This window comes from Trichophyton benhamiae (assembly GCF_000151125.1).
Source record: "Trichophyton benhamiae CBS 112371 chromosome Unknown contig00142.0, whole genome shotgun sequence".
Taxonomy (NCBI): domain Eukaryota; kingdom Fungi; phylum Ascomycota; class Eurotiomycetes; order Onygenales; family Arthrodermataceae; genus Trichophyton; species Trichophyton benhamiae.
Genome location: NW_003315099.1, coordinates 270,408 through 289,484, shown reverse-complemented (window position 1 = coordinate 289,484; position 19,077 = coordinate 270,408). Strand labels below are relative to the sequence as shown.

Genomic DNA, 19,077 nt, shown 5'->3' with positions numbered 1-19,077 from the left:
AGAGGCGATGTTTCGCACCGAAACTGGACCACAGCTAGCGTCAAGCTGATTTGTAACGCTCCAACGGATAACCCCGCAGCTTCATCAGGCCATCTGTCTCTTGATCTCGCCATATCGACTGGGATAAAGCCGTGTCGGATCCTGTTGAGCGGAACTTTGCTGGTGGGCTGCCAATTTCGGTGGTGGAGCAAGCGTTGAAATTTTTGTTCCTCGGGTGACAAGGCCCGCCGCCTCATCCCCAGGAGTAACTAATGGTTACCAGCATCTGGCTTCTAGATTTCCCCCAGAGAGCGCAAAAAAACTCAAAAAGCAAAGAAAAGCAACGAAGAGATTGACGTTTGTTCGTTTCCAACATCGACCTTCGTGGCCAGTTTGTATGGCATATTTATAAGAGGGAGACGACCGGGCCGGTTCGAGCAGGCAGGAATAGTTGATATAACTAGTTAGCTGCAGCCACTGTCAATCGTCCTCCTCAACAACCAACCGTCAACTGTCAACTGTCAACGTCAACGCCAACCCAAAGGCAACGTCTCTTAACCTTGGGTTATTCGGCCGGTTTCAGCGCAAAAGATGGCGTCTGGTGAGTCTGGCCGCCGCCAGTCGGTGTATAAGATATTCGGAGAGCCGGTACGTATCAATGTCTGTTTGCTGTCTCGCCATTTCGCTGCTGCCATGGCTGCTCGTCTCTGCTGGCTGTTGATCTGGACTGGCACTCTTGCAAAAAGCCCACTTCGTCTCCCCCACTGTTCCCGCCAGTTTGTATGATTGCCATTGCTGCTGTCAAACTCGCAGCCTCGCCCTGTCCACGCTGCATCTTGTCTTCTTGCTGCCCGTCTCTGCTGTCTTCGTCTTCTCCGTCTTCTTCGTCTTCATCCTCGTCTTCATTCTTCGACGTCAGAAAACAAAAAGCACGCCGCGGATTTCCTAATCAGGCAACCCTGGCAGCGGGCACATGACTTCGCGGGTTCGCCCGACAGACAGTCGCTTTTCTCCGAGACTTTCCGACGTGGAGATTCGGAGGCGACGGCGACGGCGACGGCGACGACGAGGAGCAAAAGGTCCCCCCGTACAGGAGATGAAGAGCAGGACGGAGAGGACGAGGATGGAGATGGGGGAGTCAAGCCACTTTTGTCAAACACAGCCTCCGGGAATATGGAGTGTGGAGGCAGCAGGGTATATAATAAGGGGGAAAGCCCCTTTTCGCCAGTACATGAGGGAGTATATACCTACCCACGGCCGACGGAAGAAGGCAGGAAGACAAGAAGACAAGAAGACTGCAGCAAGAACACAAGAAATGCATGCAAGGAGGGAACTTCCTCGCTGTGGACGACTAAGCGGATGAACAGCCCGCCAGTTGTGTTGTGAATGCAGACTGCACAGAGGCAGCATCCAGGAGGCCAGGAGGGCTAGCTATATCAAAGCTGCTGCTCTATACCCAGACCCTCTGCTCTATACCCGCGCCCTGTCTGTCTCTATCTTCTGTCTTTGATTCTGTCTCAACACCCAACTGTCTCTTTGCTGTGCACTATCAAAAAGAAAGAAACATCGTGAATAATAATGGCGGCCCTAGTTAAAGCATCCTCTGCCTACCACCCATGTCCTGAAGAGTCTCCGGCTGCGCATGATGGCAAGCATCGTACTCTAGAACGTCCAGCTAACAGCAAGAAGAATGACGATGCAAAGATATGTGTAGTTATGGTTGGCCTTCCGGCCCGGGGAAAGAGCCTTATCGCCGGTAAAGGTAAGGTCGTCTTCGTTACTGCAATGTTTACACGAGTTAACAACAGGGCCTACAGCGCTACGTTATCTCTCATGGATCGGTATTCCAGCAAAGATCTTCAACGTCGGGCAGTATCGCCGACAAGATACTCCTCGGCCCACAGCGGCGTTCTTCGACACATCTAATCTCGATGGAGAACGGTTGCGTCGAGCAGCAGCTGAAGCCGCAGTTACAGACATGCTTCACTGGTTCTCAACGACCGGTGGACAGGTCGCTATCCTTGATGCTACCAACTCGACAAAGGAACGCCGCAAGTGGATCCGTGATGTGTGCCAGTCTGCTGGGATCGAGCCGCTATTTGTTGAATCCAAGTGTGATGATCGGGAACTCATCATGAACAATATCAGAGAAGTCAAAACTACTTCTCCAGACTATGTTGGACAGGACCCGGAAGTAGCTGCCCAAGATTTCATGGAGCGGATCAGCAATTATGAAAAGGTGTACCAAACCATAGAGGAGGATGAGGATGTATCGTACATCCAGCTCATCAATGTCGGGACGTCCGTGGTGATCAACAATATCAAGGATTACCTGTCTAGTAGACTCGTATATTATACCATCAACCTTCACATTAAGCCCAGATCTATCTGGCTATCTCGGGTGAGTTGTCGCCTCTGTATCGTTTGCCATGGCATGGCCGACTAATACACTAGGATTTAGCATGGAGAGTCTGAGTTCAACCTCTCAGGCCAAATAGGCGGAGATGCCAATCTATCCAGCCGTGGTGAGGCATATGCCCGAGCATTACCCTCTCTTCTCAAAGAATCTGGTGTTCCTCCCGGCACCAAAATTGTTATCTGGACCTCAACATTGAAACGTACCATCCAAACTGCCCGTTTCCTCCAGGCAGAAACAGGATATGACAAACTTGAATGGAAAGCCCTTGACGAACTCGACTCTGGAGTCTGCGATGGTCTCACTTACGAGGAAATTGCAGAAAGATACCCCGAAGACTTTAAAGCCCGTGACGACGACAAATACAACTACCGCTACCGAGGTGGTGAATCTTACCGTGACGTCGTCATCCGTCTTGAACCAATTATAATGGAACTCGAAAGAAGCGAAAACGTCCTCATAGTCACCCACCAGGCTGTCCTCCGCTGCATATATTCTTACTTCTTAAACATGTCCCAAGAACAGAGTCCATGGATGGAGGTACCACTTCACACGCTGATAAAGCTTACTCCTCGTGCCTATGGAACTGAAGAGAAGAGGTTCAAAGCAAATATCCCTGCCGTCTCGACCTGGCGCGGCAAAGGATCGTCTGCAAAACATCAGGAACCAGCTTGCCAGCCTGTAGCAAAGTAAGCTGGTGGTAGGCTTTCTAGCAGGCAAACGATTGCTCTCTTCTCCATTTGTTTCACCTCACTCGGTTAACTTCCGCATGAAATAGAGTTATACACGATGTCGGCGTCGGATGGTGTGTGGAACGGTCTCTTCTCTAGGACGGAATTCAAGGAACATGCATACATGGTGGAAGGGAGAACTTGATTTAATCATATGAATTAGACTCCCTCTTGACAGTGGGGATAAGATATGGAAACTAAAGGCCGGTAGACGGCCTCACGTCACTTCTCTACTCTTATGCTATCTATTTGACATAGCATTTATTTATCTTAGCTTAGGAAGAATGGACTCCCTAGCCATGACTATAACAGCTTCGGATCGATCTTACGTTTCTCGAGTTAATCTATCCAGCCCGAATATTTATTGAATTACTGTATAGAGTACAGTATATATGCTTAGTTTTTTGCCTCTTGTCTATTGTGAAACAAATTTTGGATGCAACTTGAAGGCTGGTCAAAGAAGAATTGACAGGTTCAATGTTGAGAGTGGAAGTGATTGGCTGAGGGTTTAACAGGTAGCTGACCAATAGATTGCTTACGCTTGACTAGCCGTTGCCCAATCAATAACGAGATAACCTTAAATGCAGACGTCAACAAAATAAAGCTTCCTTATTGGCCATTATTATATTATAGTTCCACGTGACTGCACACTTGGTCTCCCTGGCCCGCCGTGTCCTGCAGCATGACATCTTGCGGCGAACGAGAAGCTTCAGGGACGCAGCAGCGGACAAGCGGAAGAAGACGAGAGACAGCTCGGTCACAGGCCTCATGGACATAGCGGTGCAGTCCATGGGCGTCCGCGATACCATCAAACTACCCCCATCCCTCTAGCCATGCTGACTGCATTCACGGCGAGGCCCCTCGTGGAGTTCCGACCTCGCGACAAGTCGAAGATAGAGTCCATCTTGACGTACGGGGACAGGCTGCTGGTCGGGCTGAACACAGGATCGCTGCGAATATACAGGGTTAATGAAGTGAACGTCGACGAAGCAGAGATACGGGCTGGCGATGACACAGAGGCGCAGGAGGGCAGTGGTGACGGCGGTGGTGTCATTCAGCCATCTCCAGCAACCAAACCGACAGATCTACTGCGAGAGCTAGAGAAGTTCTCGCGGTATAAGATCGAGCAGTTGGCGATTATCAAGGAGGCGAATATTCTCCTTTCCCTTTCGAACGGCCATGTCTCGATACACGATCTGCAGTCCTACGAGCTGCATGAACAGTTAACTCGAACTAAAGGGGCTACCACCTTCGCGGTTACCTCCAACATCGAGAAGGATCAGGACACTGGGGTTCCGTCGATTGTGTCTAGGCTTGCTGTTGCGGTGAAGAGGAAGCTCATGTTATGGACATGGCAAGACATGGAGCTTGAAGATGATGCTACGGAGATAACACTTGTTAGCGGGATAAAGACCATTACTTGGGCGAACGGTACCAAGCTACTAGCCGGACTTAGCTCAAGTTATGTCCTTGTTGATGTTGTGACAAGAGAAGTTACGGATATTGTAGGACCTGGAAGCATTGGAGGGGCTGGCGGATCTGATACGGGGCGTCTGGGAGGAGTAGGTGCCAGTATGAGCTACATAGGCATGGGCGGAGCAACTCCCAAACCGCTCGCTACAAGATTGTGCGAAGGACAGATGCTACTGGCAAAGGATGTCAACTCACATTTTATTGACACGGATGGGAACGGCCTCAAACGACGTCAGATTCCTTGGACGGTGGCTCCTGAAGCTGTTGGCTACTCATACCCTTACCTACTAGCACTTCAGGATGCATCCAAAGGCATACTTGAAGTGCGCAATCCAGAGACTCTATCACTTCTTCAATCGGTATCCCTCCCATCAGCTGCCATGATCCATATCCCACAGCCAAATATCAGTCTTGCCCATGCAGGAAAGGGGTTTCTCGTGGCTAGTGGACGTGTGATCTGGAGAATGAGTGCTCTCGACTATGACTCGCAGATTGATGGTTTAGTAGAACAAGGTAATCTCGACGAAGCCATCAGTCTTCTTGGAATGCTTGAAGATGCCCTTCTGAATGACAAAGAGGGTAGACTGCGAGAGATCAAGCTTCGCAAGGCCCAGACTCTATTCGAAAAGCAGAAATACCGGAAGTCGTTGGACCTTTTTACAGAAGTTTCAGCTCCTCCCGAGATAGTTATACGGTTATTCCCTAAACTCATTGCTGGAGAGCTATCATCTATTGAGGAAGAACCTGCACAGGAAAGTTTGGAGAGCTCAGAGGAGAATCCCTCTCAGCCTGAAAATGGTACCAGCATTCACAGTGCTGAACCCACTACACCCGATGACAAGCCGAAAGTTAAGAATGGGACTTATGCACCATCTGTAACCTCGTTTCTAAGAGGAAGACCAGATGATGCTAGCGAAACTGGTAGCATGCGTGGTAAACCAGCAGACCTGAAAGAACCAGACAAGCGGCTTGGTATGTATTTCATATTATCTTTTTTCTTATACATTTACCTCCTAACTAACCCAACTTGTAGAAGGGAAAGATTTGAAAGCAGCTGTCTACGAGCTGCAGGGGTTCCTAGCTGATATTCGCCGAAGACTCTCTAGATTTATCAGTCCCGATGGCACACTTAAAGAGCCCTCAGTCAACGTGGATAAATCAGACGAAACCACCCAATCTATGTTGAAGACCTTGGGTATCTCTTCTGATGATCTAGAAAACATCGACATGAGCCAGAAGTTGCGGGAGACAGCTACATTGGTAGATACCACCCTATTCAGAGCCCTTATGTTCGCAACCCCTACGCTAGCTGGCTCGCTCTTCCGCATCGATAATTTCTGTGACCCTGAGGTGGTGATGGAGAAGCTAGAACAGACCGCTCGCTACGGCGACTTGATAGACTTTTTATTTGGCAAGCGCCTTCATCGCTCTGCCTTGGAACAGCTTAAGAAGTTTGGCCAAAAAGAGGCCGGAGAGGAAATCTCGCCGGAACTCCAAGGCCCCAAACGCACAGTTGCCTATCTGCAGAATTTACCACCCGACATGATCGATTTGATTCTGGAGTTTGCTGAATGGCCACTTCGAAGTGATCCTGAGCTCGGCATGGAGATCTTCCTTACGGATACAGAAAATGCAGAGACGCTGCCTCGTCAGAAGGTTCTTGAATTCCTTAATGGAATCGATGCAAAGCTCGCCATTAAATATTCAGAACATGTTATCAACGAGCTAAATGACCTAACACCAGATATACATTTCCGGCTGTTAACGCTATACCTTGAGCGGATCCTCAAGAGTAAGAAATCAAAGGATGTTTTTCCAACCGAGGATGAGCGAGAGGAGTGCAAGAACCGATTCTTGAAAATGCTAGAAACGAGCGAACAATATTCTCCTGCCAAAATGCTTGATCGGCTCCCAAGAGATGGTAAGCATATTTCTCCCTTTACTATCATACATTCATATTGATATGGAGACTAATTGCTTTATGGATTGATAGATCCGGAATTCTTTGAGCCAAGGGCTGTTACGTTGAGTAAGATGGGACAACACCGTCAAGCTCTTGAGATATATGTGTTTAAGCTGGACAATCCGGCAAAAGCAGAAGAGTGAGTTACTAGAACATTAATTATAGACATGAGCATAAGCTGACTGGTCCTGTGCAAAGGTACTGCAATCGAATCCATTTGGGTGATTCCACATCTACCAAGCAACGTGCAGTTCCATATGGTAGTTCTCCAGCAGTTGAGGATGAGGAGGCCCGCCCGTCTATCTACCATACACTTCTTTCTCTGTACCTGTCACCGCCACATGGTTATGAACCACGATATGGCCCCGCAATCGAGATCCTTGCACGACATGGTTCCCGGTTACCTGCCAGCTCCACTCTCAGCCTTATCCCAGGCTCATTGCCAATCCACGACCTCGAATTCTACTTCCGCAGCCGTATCCGTGCAGCCAACAGCATCTTAAACCAGGGTCGAATTATATCCTCGCTGCATAAGATTCAAAGTGCAGAAATAGAGGCAGCACTGCGTTTGGGTGACAATGTTGGCAGCAACAAAGGAAGAAACCGCTGCATCACCGTCAGCGAAGATCGGGTGTGCAGCCATTGTCATAAACGGTTAGGTGGGAGCGTTATCAGTGTGTTTCCAAAGTAAGTTCGACCGTGTCTTTTGCATCTCAAACATCTCTCACTAACATCTCGAACCACTAGTAATACGGTAGTTCACTTAGGCTGCGCCAATAGATTGGGCTCCGCAACATAAATGGCGTTATAGAAGCGTGATGATTCCAGTCCACCCGGCGGCATAATGGCGTCTCGGTATCATCTTTGTTCGAATTCATCTGTTTCCCTTTCCCCCGCTATGTTTCTTTAGATATTGCGTTGTTATTGGATACCCCCGACCTGTCATGTTTGCATCATAGTAAACATAGTAATGAAGCTCCCAGTACGCTAATGCATCAACCATGATCCATCACTCATCGTCATCGACAACTTCCTCGCCATAGTTGTCTTCTTCCGTTTTGTCGTCTATTGTGGCGCCCCCTTGTGCGTCACGTAGCTTATCTTCCTCCATCTTCTCCGTAAGAAAGGCGTTAACATCCGCTTGTAAGGATACAATTGATCCTCGTAACTCTTCTAGGTACTTTGTTCGTTCCGCAGTGCTATTCTCGCCGGGTGGAGGGATAGAGGCAGAGAGCTGCCGGGTAAAGGTGTGCGCTGATGGCTCGGCCGTTTCTTGTGATGTGCGGGGAGCCTGGTAGACAGCTTTGAGAACGGGGTCTTTGCTTGAGTTGGGGTCAGAAGCCATGGCTGAATCTGAATCTTTGCAGTAACACGCTTAATTAGACCGATGTCAAGTCCCGTCTCTTCTCTCTTGTGATTTGGTATGTCGATGTTAAGATCGTTTTCAGGCCTTCACGAAGGTTGCATTCTTTGGCTTCTGCGGGCGCGACGGCGGGATGGCACGTGATCGTTTCTTAACCCCGGCCTTTGGAAATCCAGACCTCAAGGAGCTTCCCCACTAGAGATTCCTCCCTCCTTGTTCTTCTCTTATCTAGTTATCAGCCAGCCTGCATCTGTGAATCTGTGATTGTCATCAGTATGTAGCACAAAGTATGGCTGAAGCTGAGTTTGGCTCTCAGAGACGCGTCGAGTTGATCAACAAGATCGCTGCTGGTGCCGGTGGAGAGATTGATCAGCCTCTGTGGCCGTTTTATGGCTGGCAGATATCCCGCAGCTCGAAAAAATCTCTAAGCAACTTGACCTGATAACCTATCTAGCTGGGCTTGCGAAGAGACTTGAAGACAGCCAACTGCTGGCAAGATGTAAGCTTGTTCATGCTGATGTCTGTGCACAGTTACTGACGTTTTTGGTTTCCTACTGTTAAATATACAGGGACCCAGAGAACTCGCGAACGTACACCCTCCCCGACGCCCTCTCCTGCGCCAGCGATGTCAAGGCTTTCAGAGATGGCAGTACTGGGCGATCGGCCTGGCTCACCAACCTCAAGCGGGATGGGTACGCCGCGTACTCGTTCCGAAAAAGCAGCAGACCTGGTTAGAACCTCAAATTCATATGCTGAAAGACTTACTTCACCCTAACTAACTAGTTAACTATTCGCTGCTAGTGCCGTCTAAGAGACAGTAATAGATGCGTCGTGACTGGTGCTGACGATCCTGTTGAAGCGGCTCACATTTTCCCATTCTCCATGAGGGGGTTACAGGCCCCGGATATCGTCAATGACACATACAATCCGTGGAGCGTTTTACGTATGTTTTGGGGCCAAGAAAGGGTCGACGCGTGGTATAATGCCATCACAGGCCCTGTGGCCACTGAGACCGTACAGAACCTTATGTGCTTGGCTCCGTCAGTTCACAAGTATCATGAACGCGCTTATTTTGCGTTGGAGCCCGTCGAGGAGGACACCCAATCGCACACTCTTACGGTTCGTTTCCATTGGCTACCCCATATGGCCAACCTCCGCAGACTAAAAGTTGATACCCGCCCATCATTTCCTCGTGGTATTGGTTGCGGCCGCCGGATACGGCTGTGGGAGGTGGTGTCCGGCGACGAAATCGTTTCGGGAACACTCATCAATATCACTGGATACGACAGGATTCCCCTCCCTGACCCGGCGCTTCTACAACTGCAATGGATGCTTCAACGCATCGTCGCCTTAGCTGGCGGCGCCGAAGTATTCCAGGAATCTAATGATGACGATGATGACGATGATTACTCTGATTACCCTGAAGTCTACGAAGACAGATGATATGCATCTCGATCTGCCACCACCAGCGGCATCATCTTCGCGCAGACAACTACTTCATACGTTATTACCTTCGTAAATGAAATGTCACTTTACTAACTACCAGGACGTAAGAGTAGATTGAAAAGCAGGTGAAATTGTATTACATTCAACACAATACTTCGCGATATATCCACATGTACATCCAGCCAAATGTATTGGCACCTCGTATATATACTCAGAGTGTGTCTTTAGATACATCTGAAGATAAACTGTACATAATCAAGTCCAGCTAAGACAATAAGCCTGAACTAGATTTAATATATATATATATATATATATATTATAATTTTAACTTTTATAGTAGATATTTTTTTTACTATTTTTTATTAATTATTTTTATCTATTTTTAAAAGTGGTCACCAAGTGGTGGATTACGTTAACTACTTCCGAGCACCATGACTTTATATCACATAGCGAATACGACGGCTCTTCATCAACTTCATCAACTTCATCAACTTCGCAGGAAACATACGAGATGAGGTATTCAATACAAAAGGCTTGTTCTATACCTTGATTCACTGAAATTTACCATGTTAAGATGACAGCGGCCCCTCATAATGACGAAGATGTCCTTGCGGGAGGCTGAGTTCCCGTTTAGCACAGCCTCAGCCTCAGGACGGCTGCATATCACACATGCACGACGGGCGAGTTTTAGCCAGAAGTATTACAGGGATGCTTGAGTTTGTGGAGAGCCTCGTTGCCTTAAAACCCCCATGTGAACGCCAGCACTCTGTCATACCTTTCGTCGCCCTCGTCAATTGTCTTCAGGCTGAGATGTTGGAAAGGGCAGCAGTTTGTTAATGTTCCAGTCATTTGGTTGCCATCTTCTCTCGCCCGGCTAGCGGAACAGGCATCGAAGACAGTTGATCCTCGAGCCGGTGGGAAACGCACTAGCTAGCCAGCCAGATGGATCCAGCATCAGCCTTTGGCATCGTTACTGGTGCTATGCAAACGGTGCAGATTATTGGCAGCACAGTCCAAGGTCTGCGTGCTTTGCAGGGTAAATATGCCGATGCGGACATGACAATTCACTCGCTTATTGTTCAAGCTGCCACAATAAAATCTGCCATAACGCAGCTCCAGGATTGGGCAACTTATGGTACTGGCCGGGCGGAGCATCCAGACTATTTGGATGGGCTGGATATCGCCATAGATGGATGCAAAACAAGCATGGAATGCCTCCTTGCCCAGGTTTCCAAAGTCACAAGTGTTCTAGATGCTAGAGAATTGCCCGAATTACGAGTTGCGGCGAAGATTCGGGCAGTCTGGGATGACCATCTCATGCAGGATTACCAACAGCGGCTCCAGTCCCAAGTCCTAGCATTGAATTTTCTATTGCAGGTCTGCCAATGGTGCGTTTGAAACCAGTGTTTGTTCATTTACTCAAAAGAAAGGCTATGAGTTAACACATATATCCCTTCTAGTCGTACTGTAACGGAGCAAGTTGAGCTTTTGCGGCGAGAAGAGAACAGACAGTTGCTGAAGAAAGTTGCAGATGATACCGTGACCCTGCGCAGCTCGGTTAAGCAGCAAGCAGACCTATCTACAATGAGTATTTCTCAATCAACAATCAGCGAGACGGCTTTGGATGTGGACGATATCATAGTCAATGCAACTGCGTACAGAAGAGCGCTAGCACATAGCCGTTCAGCCTCAAATCGAGCTCGTACGGAAGAATCGAATCATAGTACAACAGGTCAACCGCAGATTGCGGGGTCCGCCACTACCGATGAAGGCTATGCTAGTGGAACCGCCCGATCACAGTCATTTAAGGGCATAAATACTCTCTCCCCACCTAGTACATTCCTTGAAGCACCAGCAGAGGAGCTGTCGCCTCAGGGCCAGGGAGAAATGGGACGAAGCGCCTCAATGGCTGTAGGGAGGACGTCAATAAAGCCCACAAATCCTGTTATGCGGAGATGGCAGTCAAACCCAATTCCTCTTCACAAGTCTGGCTCAAAACGAGAAAAGATTCGCCAGGTCCTTGGGAAGTTAGATACGTCAAGCCGAAGCAGCCTCAAAAAGACATCGCCACGTCTGGGGCCAAAGTCTTTCAGCTCCTTTTCTCCCATACCAGAGCGGGGCGCGGCACCAAGATTTGATCGGACTCGTTCAAATACTAGCATTGATCTTTCTTCATCTGATAGCACATCTATACCTCCTATCATAAAAGCCGCCCAATCTGGGTCACTAGTCCAGGTTGAAATGCAAATTGGTGAAGGGGCCGATATTGATTGTCATCACGCACTCACGGGTCGAACAGCACTGGCTGTTGCCGCTCACTGTGGTAATGAGGAAGTAGTTGACTACTTGCTCCAAAAGGGGGCAAAGTATGATACCCAGGAAATAGATGGCTCGACGCCTCTCCATCTGGCAGCCTCCAGGGGCCATACTGCTGTTATCCAAGTTCTCCTCTCAGTAGTTGAGAATGTGGACGTAAAGGATGGCTTGGGCCGAACACCATTTTGGATAGCTGTTGATGGAGGTCATATTGATGCAACACGGATGCTTCTGGGGGCGGGCTGCAAAATAACAGCTAGAGCCAAAGGGCAGATTACAGCCTTACACCAAGCAGCAATTCGTGGCGATGGCGAGATGGTGGCATTTCTTCTGCAGTCTGGTGCAGATATTGAAGCCAAGGATGCCAGCATGAAGTCTGCGTTTCACCATGCTTGCGAGAATAGTCAATATTCCCTTTGCCGCTCCCTTTTTCAGTACAAAGCGGACATTGAAGCCATTGAAATCAATAAGAGAACACCACTAATCTGCGCAGCAATCGCAGGCGATGTGCGCATTGTGGAGTATCTGATTGGGAAAAAGGCCTATATATTGGCTACAGATGAAGGCGGGATGAACCCTCTGCATGCCGCGGCTGCTAACGGCCATGTTGAAGTTGTCCAGTTGCTACTAGAGAAGAAGATCTCCATAACCTCTACGAATAAACTCGGGATGACCCCTTTACATCTTGCCGTCATGTCTAGAGAGTTTGCAGTTGTTGAATTCCTACTACGCAAGGGAGCACCCACAGAGGTTAGAAGTTCAGGCGGGTTCACCCCGCTTCACTATGCTTGCGATCTGGTAGATATTGAGATAGCTCAACATCTTATTGGGTGTGGAGCAAGCATCGAGGCTCAAGGAGAAGGACAACAGCGACCAATTCATATTTCTGTGGCTAGAAATTCGATGGAATTGGTTGAACTGCTCTGCCAGAAACAAGTGGAAGTTGACGCTGCTGATGCATCTGGCACACGCCCCTTGTGCATAGCTTGTCGTAAGGGTAGTGCGTCTATAGTTGAGCGCCTCTTGAATCAAGGTGCAGCTACGTCCTGCTCGAGCTCATGGAATGGCACTCGGGAAGAACACTCGCCCCTGGCAATTGCATCGAGAGCTGGTGACGTGCGAATAGTATCCCTCCTACTTGGTAAGGGGGCATCTGTTGAGCAGTATGATGGAAGGGGCTGGAACCCTCCGCTGTATGCAGCACACTATGGACACGTAGAAGCCCTGCGTTTGCTACTGTCTAAGAGCAACTCTCTTTTAAAGATTAAGTTAGGTCAAATGTTCTCACAGACTGGGTTCCATCCGCATCTTTCAATACCAGCAGAAACTGCGCAGGCAATTCAAAGGCTTGTCTTTGAGGATACACAGCCACTACTCAGCCAGGGTATCGGGAATCCTCGAATGATGAGGGATGTCAACGAGTTCAGTGGTCATAGTAGGCTTATGCAGGGATACGTACCTATGCTGCAATCCTTCCACCAACCTCCTTCCTCCACGATAACTCCACCAATACCGTCGTTTCCACAGACTGCCATTGAACTCCCTGCGTTTGAACCCATTACCCTACCCGGCCGTGGATTTCTTGGATCAATCGAGCCGAGCAGTGGGGGCATACAGCAGGATCAGCCGCCAGACATACGACCGGGCTTATTCGAAGCGCCGCAGAATACCACCACGCGGAGTAGTAGTGGCCAGTCGAGCAACAATCAGAACAGCCATGTCTCCATCGAACGCCCCCATGCTAACCACGGAGAACAAACCAATGTTGTCTCTGCCCTGGCAGAGCCACTGCCCACAATACCCAGCCGAATAGCCACACCACTGCCGATATTCGAATATCCTCGCCATCAGCCGCCATCTCAGCCTGTTTCCCAACCTCAGGATCTGCCACCACGAGATATTCCAGCTCGTCAAGATATCGGTGTCTCCCCCCTTGATACCTTGGGTAGAAATGTTACCGTTAGCCCTGCACCACACGTGCCAGACGAACCATCAACCAACAACCAATCCCAACCGTGGTATTCAGAAGAAATATATAGGCAATCACCGGAAGACGAGTCCGATGATAGTGGCCTCGAAGGTGACTCCGATAGCGAGTCTGCCGTTTCTGTATACACTGCTCCGGAATCGCTAGACCCTGAGATACCAGAACTGCCTTCTGCAGAGCTTGGAGCCGCTATCTACGAGCTAGATGGAACTGGTATATCAATGCAGGGCGTCTTTATACCCTAGACGGGTAAGCTTGAGGGTGTCCTGTTCAATGCTGTCAATTTAATGTCATCTCTAGACTCTGTCAGACCAGATCTATAACTATATATAAGTAATCAGCCACCTCTAGTTAGGACTCGTAGACTTACTATCTCCCTACCCTCCTCTGTATTGTCCTCTAGCCGTCTTCTAGCCGTCTTCTAGCCGTCTTCTATAATCTCAACTCTTCACATCGTCTTCCTTCGTCTTCCTCTCCATCGTCGTCGACTCGCTGACTAAGCTTGTCTCTGACGTCGACGTCAACAAGAAAAGACAGCAAAAAGACAGCCAGAAAGACCGACAACGAGACGCCCAAGACGACGACGAAACGCCGAAGATGAAGCAGACGATGGAGTGACGGCCAGGCGAAGATGAGCTTCACGGTCGACGACGAGACTGCGGTCCTCCAGGTTGCCCGAGCCCTCGCCGACTGAAACACGCCGCCCGCCAGAGACAAGATACCTAGTTAGTGACCTGACGACCACCACCGTTAATTACGAGCCCGCGCCCACCAACGACCCGGAGGACAGCATCATGAAGCCCGCGAGCTCGCCCAAGCGGCCCCAGGACCATCCTCCGCTGCCTCCGCTGCCCACAGAGCGGCCGTCGCGGCCGGTAGACCTCCAGGCGCGGCGGTCCAGCTCATCTGGCAGCAGCGCCGCCTCCTCGACCGCCTCCAACCAGACAGCCCTCAACGTCTCGAAGGGAACGCTCTACGGCCTTGCGCAGCAGCAGCAGCAGCACGACCAGCAACTCCCGCAGGCGGTACGGCCTCCAGTGATGGCGGCGGGCAGCGTCAATGGCAGTAACACCTCACTGGCGCTGCGGCCCCAGAACGAGCCTGTCCAGCGGCGGGCATCGCCTCTCGCCCAGGGCCCATCAGCCTCCTCATCCTCAGACACTCGAGGTTTCCGTTCACGCCACCATTCCCAGGGCTTCTTCGAGCCTTCGCTGCCGACGGCCTCCCAGAGCTCCTCTGCTGCGGTCTCCGCATCGCGGATTGCGGCTCAGACGGCAATGCAGCACCAGACCGACCAGCACCAGCAATACCACCACATCCGAAACAGATCGCAGACAATACCCCCGCCACAGGAGAGCGGACTCGCGGCCAGGAGAGGTGCCAGGGATTCGCCTCCACCGATCCAGACGAACAATCTTCGGCCGCCACTGCCTGTGCCTGGACAGTTGAGCTTCCAGAACGGTCCTGGCGGAGGGCGAGCCGCGGGAGCCGCAACGACGGCTGCCAACGTCGCCTTTCCCAGGACTCCTACGCCGCAGAATGCGCTGCCATCGGCTACGGGCAATACAACGACAACAATAAGTGGGGGAGCAGCTGACCGCGCTGAGCCTAGCGGGCAGAAGGAGAAGCAGAAGAGTGAGAAGTCCAAGATGAAGCTGTTCTCCAAGCCTAAACACATAGGCATGTCCAGAGACAAAGAGGACAAGAAAGAAAAGACCATGCCATCTCCCAGTAAGCTCGCATCTAGGCTTGTTAACGCGTCAACTGTCAGTCTGAATGATCCTGCTGGTGGTGTTGCTGGCGCCGGTGCCGGCGCTGGTGCGGGTGGTGATATCAATATCAACAATAGCAACAATGGACTTTCCGCAAACAACCTATCTCTCTACTCTCTGGCCAACTCCTCTGCCACCACTGTTGTGCCTATTGAGAGACACTCGCTGGATGAGGACAGAGGCAAAGAAAAGGAAAAACACAGACACCACTTTCTCTCGCGCCAGAAGCTCAAGCTGAAGGACAAGGAAGACTTCCACCTTCCCCTGTCCTCGGCCAGCAGCAACTCCCGCCCCCTGGACCCCAGCGCGCCTCAGTCTCTCTACTCCTTTGCACCCTCGTCTCCGGCGGCTTCGACGTTTGGCAAGTCTATGAGCGGTCTTGATCTCCGACACGGCGGACGAGCTTTGAGAGAGAAGAAAAAGGAAGAAAAGGCCTCTGCTGCCGCTGCTGCTGCCGCCGCCGCGCAGGCTCAAGCTCAACAAGACGCGATGATGCGTGAAGGAACAGATCACCAGGCCGACTGGTCCGGTGCTGCGTCTGTAACGGGCTCCACCGTCACCTTTGGAGGACCATCGTCTTCCGTGGGCAGTACCCAGGGGGCCGGTATCATGCCTGGAAGCAACGCTGCCATCCAGGAGATTCTGCAAGGCTTTGGGCTGCAGAACATGACTCCCGATGATGCTTGGGACTTCCTCAAGGCTAAACTGCTCGTCCTGTTTGAAGGAGAAGACGTCCGTATTGCGCTGGAGGACCTGAACAAGTTGGTCAGAGTCCATATCCATTGCTGTGTCCAGAAACATGCACCCCATCAGGTCGTCGAGGACCTCCGCGACCTGCTCCAGACCGGCTTTGCATCTCTCAACTACTCTCTCGCCAAGGTGCCCGAGGAGAATATCATTCCACATCTCGTCAACGTCTGGGTCTTTGCGTTTGGCAACGTTTTGCCTTTTATCCAGGCCACTTTCCTGCCCCTGGACCTCGAATTCAAGGGCCACGGCTCTATCATGAATACCCGCGAAGCAAGGGAGTTCTGGGGCGCCCAACCGGGTGCAAGCGATGCTTCTACTTCTGCCGGCGACGCCCTGGATGTCCGCAAGATAGTCCTCACCTCATTCCGCGACAACGTCATCTTAACCCGCTACGATGTGCTCAAGGCAGCCTTCTCTCGCCTCAGCCTGGAGAAAATGAACGCCAATATCAACGGACCACCAACCGCTACTCTACACAGCTCTACGACCGCCAGCGCCAGTCGACCCAGCACCGCTGCCGGCTACGAGACTAGTGTCGGCGGAGGGAGCTATGCCTCCCAGCCGTCTTCGTCCCATCTCAACGCCGGTAGCTTCTCCTCCGAATCAGCCATTGCATCTCTCACCCGTGCACGCGCAATATCAAACACCTCTTCCAACCCAGAACACACCTACCCGTCTTCTTATTCCTCTTTCTCTCCATCTCAGCCCTCCATCCTCGCGCAAACCCATTCTCACTCAACCAACATTCCTGCACCTCCTCAACCTCCACCCACAGATCCCTCACACGTCACTGAGACTGCCGGCCGTATGCTCCAATGCATTTGCGTGCTAGCCAGCGTCCAAAGCGACGACGATGCTCAGCAGAAAATTGAAGAGCTCAGCAAAGCACTCAAGCACAACTGGCTTGGTCGTGGCCGAACGGGCCGTAACCGTCGGGGATTCGTCGGTACCAAGATCCGTCCACCTCCACCACCCCGTAAGGACACCAGCGAGGAGCAGGCCGATTATCAGTCCACGGACGAGACTCCGCGAGGTACAGATGCAACCGGATGGTGAACACCGCGTCACTAAGCGTCAGAATTTTTCACTGCTTCTCATTTCACCTTCCACCTCACTTTTCAACCTCACCCGCTGGCCACCACGGCCATGACGAAACCGTTCTGCTCCACCTTCTCTGTATTGTACTGCATTGCATTCCCGGGGATTTCGAACTTGCGTATTTCGACTTTCTTCTTTATTTTCTTTTATTACACGGATGGCGGGCGTGGGTTATTCAACTTTCAACTCTTTTCTTTCTTCTCCCCCAGAGTGGGCTGTGGATTTTCCCGGGCATCGTTCTTCTCTGTGTATATATTATACCCTTATTCCATGTTTGCTTCTTCTTTTCTTCAAACTTCATGTTACTCTGGTCGGAGCAGGCCTACAGGTTACAAATGAATGAACGAATTTTTGACTTTACTTGATTTCTTGGTCTCTCGGTACATCAGATATCATTTTGGATTCTTGACTTCTTGACTTCGTGATACCACTACCCTCCCAACAGAGTACATCACATCAGCTCCTCCCATCAACTAGTTGAGGTGGGTCTACTGAGACGAAAAGGGGCACCAGATGATGTTGATAGCAGCTCCGGCCTTCTCAGCAGCACCACCCTTGGGGCCGCCATAGCACTTGTCAACGACATGGTTTCCGAGACGACGGCAGGCAGCTTCACTCTTGAACACGCCGAGATGACCGATCTGGCCCATGGCGCCGTTGGCACCCTTCCATGGACGCCAGTTGGTGGTGGTCTGGCGCCAGTTGTTCTTGCAATAGGTGTTGATGGCGGTTCCGAGACGAGCCTTGGTCAGGCAGCTTCCGCTGGCCTTTTCGGAGAAGCAAGCAGCGCCGAGGACGGAGTCGACGAAGATGCTCATGAGAGCAACGAGGATGAGGTTGATGACGCGCATTCTATGTCTTGTTAGAATGGGGACGAGTCAGATGGGTAAGGGGATACTGACTTGACGACTTGAGCAGTGGCTGTCTTTGACAATTAGCAGTCAGTCTGGTGTCTGTTGATGATGGTGATGGTGATGGTGATGATGTTGATGATATCCTGACAGAAACAGAGAAGCCCATGGGCCTTTTTATATTCGTCCGTCCTCCATGTTGGGCATCCTGGAGACTGAACCTCCGTCCTGTCCATCGCATTTCATGGATCGCAAGTCTCAATTTTGAGAATACTTCCACTAGTTATTTCATTCTGGCCTGTAACTATGGCCTAAATGTACTCCGTACAAACATCAATATTCGACCAAGTGACTTGATGAGGACTGTATCTGGCCATTGACCAGCACAGAACTCAACGCCATGGCAGTCTACGGGCCGTGCCTCCATGGAGCTATAGGTTATTCCAATTAGGCAGTGCAGATCCCTGGAGAAGATCTTCAAATTCTTCAAATCGAGACAGACAGCCACCTCGTTAGCAAGTGCGTGTTATTGGACGATGCTTTATTCTTTCTTTTCTATCGATATTATGCAGGTGGTTTGTTTGTTCAAGTTTGGGATCACATTTGTGGCTAGCTGTACTCCGTACGGAGTAGGTATGTATGTGCGAGGCGAACAACTGGATAACTACGACTACTACGGAGTACTACTACAAGACTGGTTTAATTGCAGCAGGTATTCAATCAATACATGAGCACTGAGTATGAAGGCGGCTGAAACATAAAAAGATGCAAAAGCAAGACGGCAAAAAGGACATGCCATCAGTGAGAATTGATGAATAACCCCCTCTCCAGCAAGTCAGGATGGCGCCTCCTGACCCTACGACGAGCACGGATCTTGATCCTGTCACGAACGCCTCCCCTAGGACCATACCGTTCTTGGAAATACCCGGGGA

General features: G+C 50.5%; 8 protein-coding genes across 8 annotated transcripts; 6 read left to right on the top strand and 2 right to left on the bottom strand.

Annotated features, from left to right (window-relative positions):
• Positions 1 to 570: 570 nt before the first annotated feature.
• ARB_00665 (uncharacterized protein) lies at positions 571 to 1,365 on the top strand (the record flags this gene model as incomplete). The annotated part of the gene is made up of 3 exons (XM_003013074.1): positions 571 to 755; positions 793 to 893; positions 1,073 to 1,365. The coding sequence occupies 3 exons, from the start codon at positions 571 to 573 to the stop codon at positions 1,363 to 1,365; spliced, it is 579 nt and encodes a 192-aa protein (XP_003013120.1).
• Positions 1,366 to 1,557: 192 nt separating this feature from the next.
• Positions 1,558 to 3,088, top strand: ARB_00664 (uncharacterized protein; the record flags this gene model as incomplete). The annotated part of the gene is made up of 3 exons (XM_003013073.1): positions 1,558 to 1,741; positions 1,797 to 2,380; positions 2,441 to 3,088. 3 exons carry the CDS (start codon positions 1,558 to 1,560, stop codon positions 3,086 to 3,088), a joined length of 1,416 nt encoding a protein of 471 aa, XP_003013119.1.
• An 871-nt stretch (positions 3,089 to 3,959) lies between these two features.
• On the top strand, positions 3,960 to 7,253 carry ARB_00663 (uncharacterized protein; the record flags this gene model as incomplete). Its single annotated transcript, XM_003013072.1, has 4 exons — positions 3,960 to 5,571; positions 5,633 to 6,520; positions 6,593 to 6,701; positions 6,728 to 7,253. The coding sequence occupies 4 exons, from the start codon at positions 3,960 to 3,962 to the stop codon at positions 7,251 to 7,253; spliced, it is 3,135 nt and encodes a 1,044-aa protein (XP_003013118.1).
• A 318-nt stretch (positions 7,254 to 7,571) lies between these two features.
• On the bottom strand, positions 7,572 to 7,907 carry ARB_00662 (uncharacterized protein; the record flags this gene model as incomplete). Its single annotated transcript, XM_003013071.1, has 1 exon — positions 7,572 to 7,907. The coding sequence occupies one exon, from the start codon at positions 7,905 to 7,907 to the stop codon at positions 7,572 to 7,574; it is 336 nt and encodes a 111-aa protein (XP_003013117.1).
• Positions 7,908 to 8,214: 307 nt separating this feature from the next.
• Positions 8,215 to 9,368, top strand: ARB_00661 (uncharacterized protein; the record flags this gene model as incomplete). Its single annotated transcript, XM_003013070.1, has 3 exons — positions 8,215 to 8,303; positions 8,495 to 8,617; positions 8,750 to 9,368. 3 exons carry the CDS (start codon positions 8,215 to 8,217, stop codon positions 9,366 to 9,368), a joined length of 831 nt encoding a protein of 276 aa, XP_003013116.1.
• A 945-nt stretch (positions 9,369 to 10,313) lies between these two features.
• ARB_00660 (ankyrin repeat protein) lies at positions 10,314 to 13,919 on the top strand (the record flags this gene model as incomplete). Its single annotated transcript, XM_003013069.1, has 2 exons — positions 10,314 to 10,759; positions 10,832 to 13,919. The coding sequence occupies 2 exons, from the start codon at positions 10,314 to 10,316 to the stop codon at positions 13,917 to 13,919; spliced, it is 3,534 nt and encodes a 1,177-aa protein (XP_003013115.1).
• A 549-nt stretch (positions 13,920 to 14,468) lies between these two features.
• On the top strand, positions 14,469 to 17,252 carry ARB_00659 (uncharacterized protein; the record flags this gene model as incomplete). The annotated part of the gene is made up of 1 exon (XM_003013068.1): positions 14,469 to 17,252. The coding sequence occupies one exon, from the start codon at positions 14,469 to 14,471 to the stop codon at positions 17,250 to 17,252; it is 2,784 nt and encodes a 927-aa protein (XP_003013114.1).
• A 530-nt stretch (positions 17,253 to 17,782) lies between these two features.
• ARB_00658 (uncharacterized protein) lies at positions 17,783 to 18,145 on the bottom strand (the record flags this gene model as incomplete). Its single annotated transcript, XM_003013067.1, has 1 exon — positions 17,783 to 18,145. The coding sequence occupies one exon, from the start codon at positions 18,143 to 18,145 to the stop codon at positions 17,783 to 17,785; it is 363 nt and encodes a 120-aa protein (XP_003013113.1).
• Positions 18,146 to 19,077: the final 932 nt, after the last annotated feature.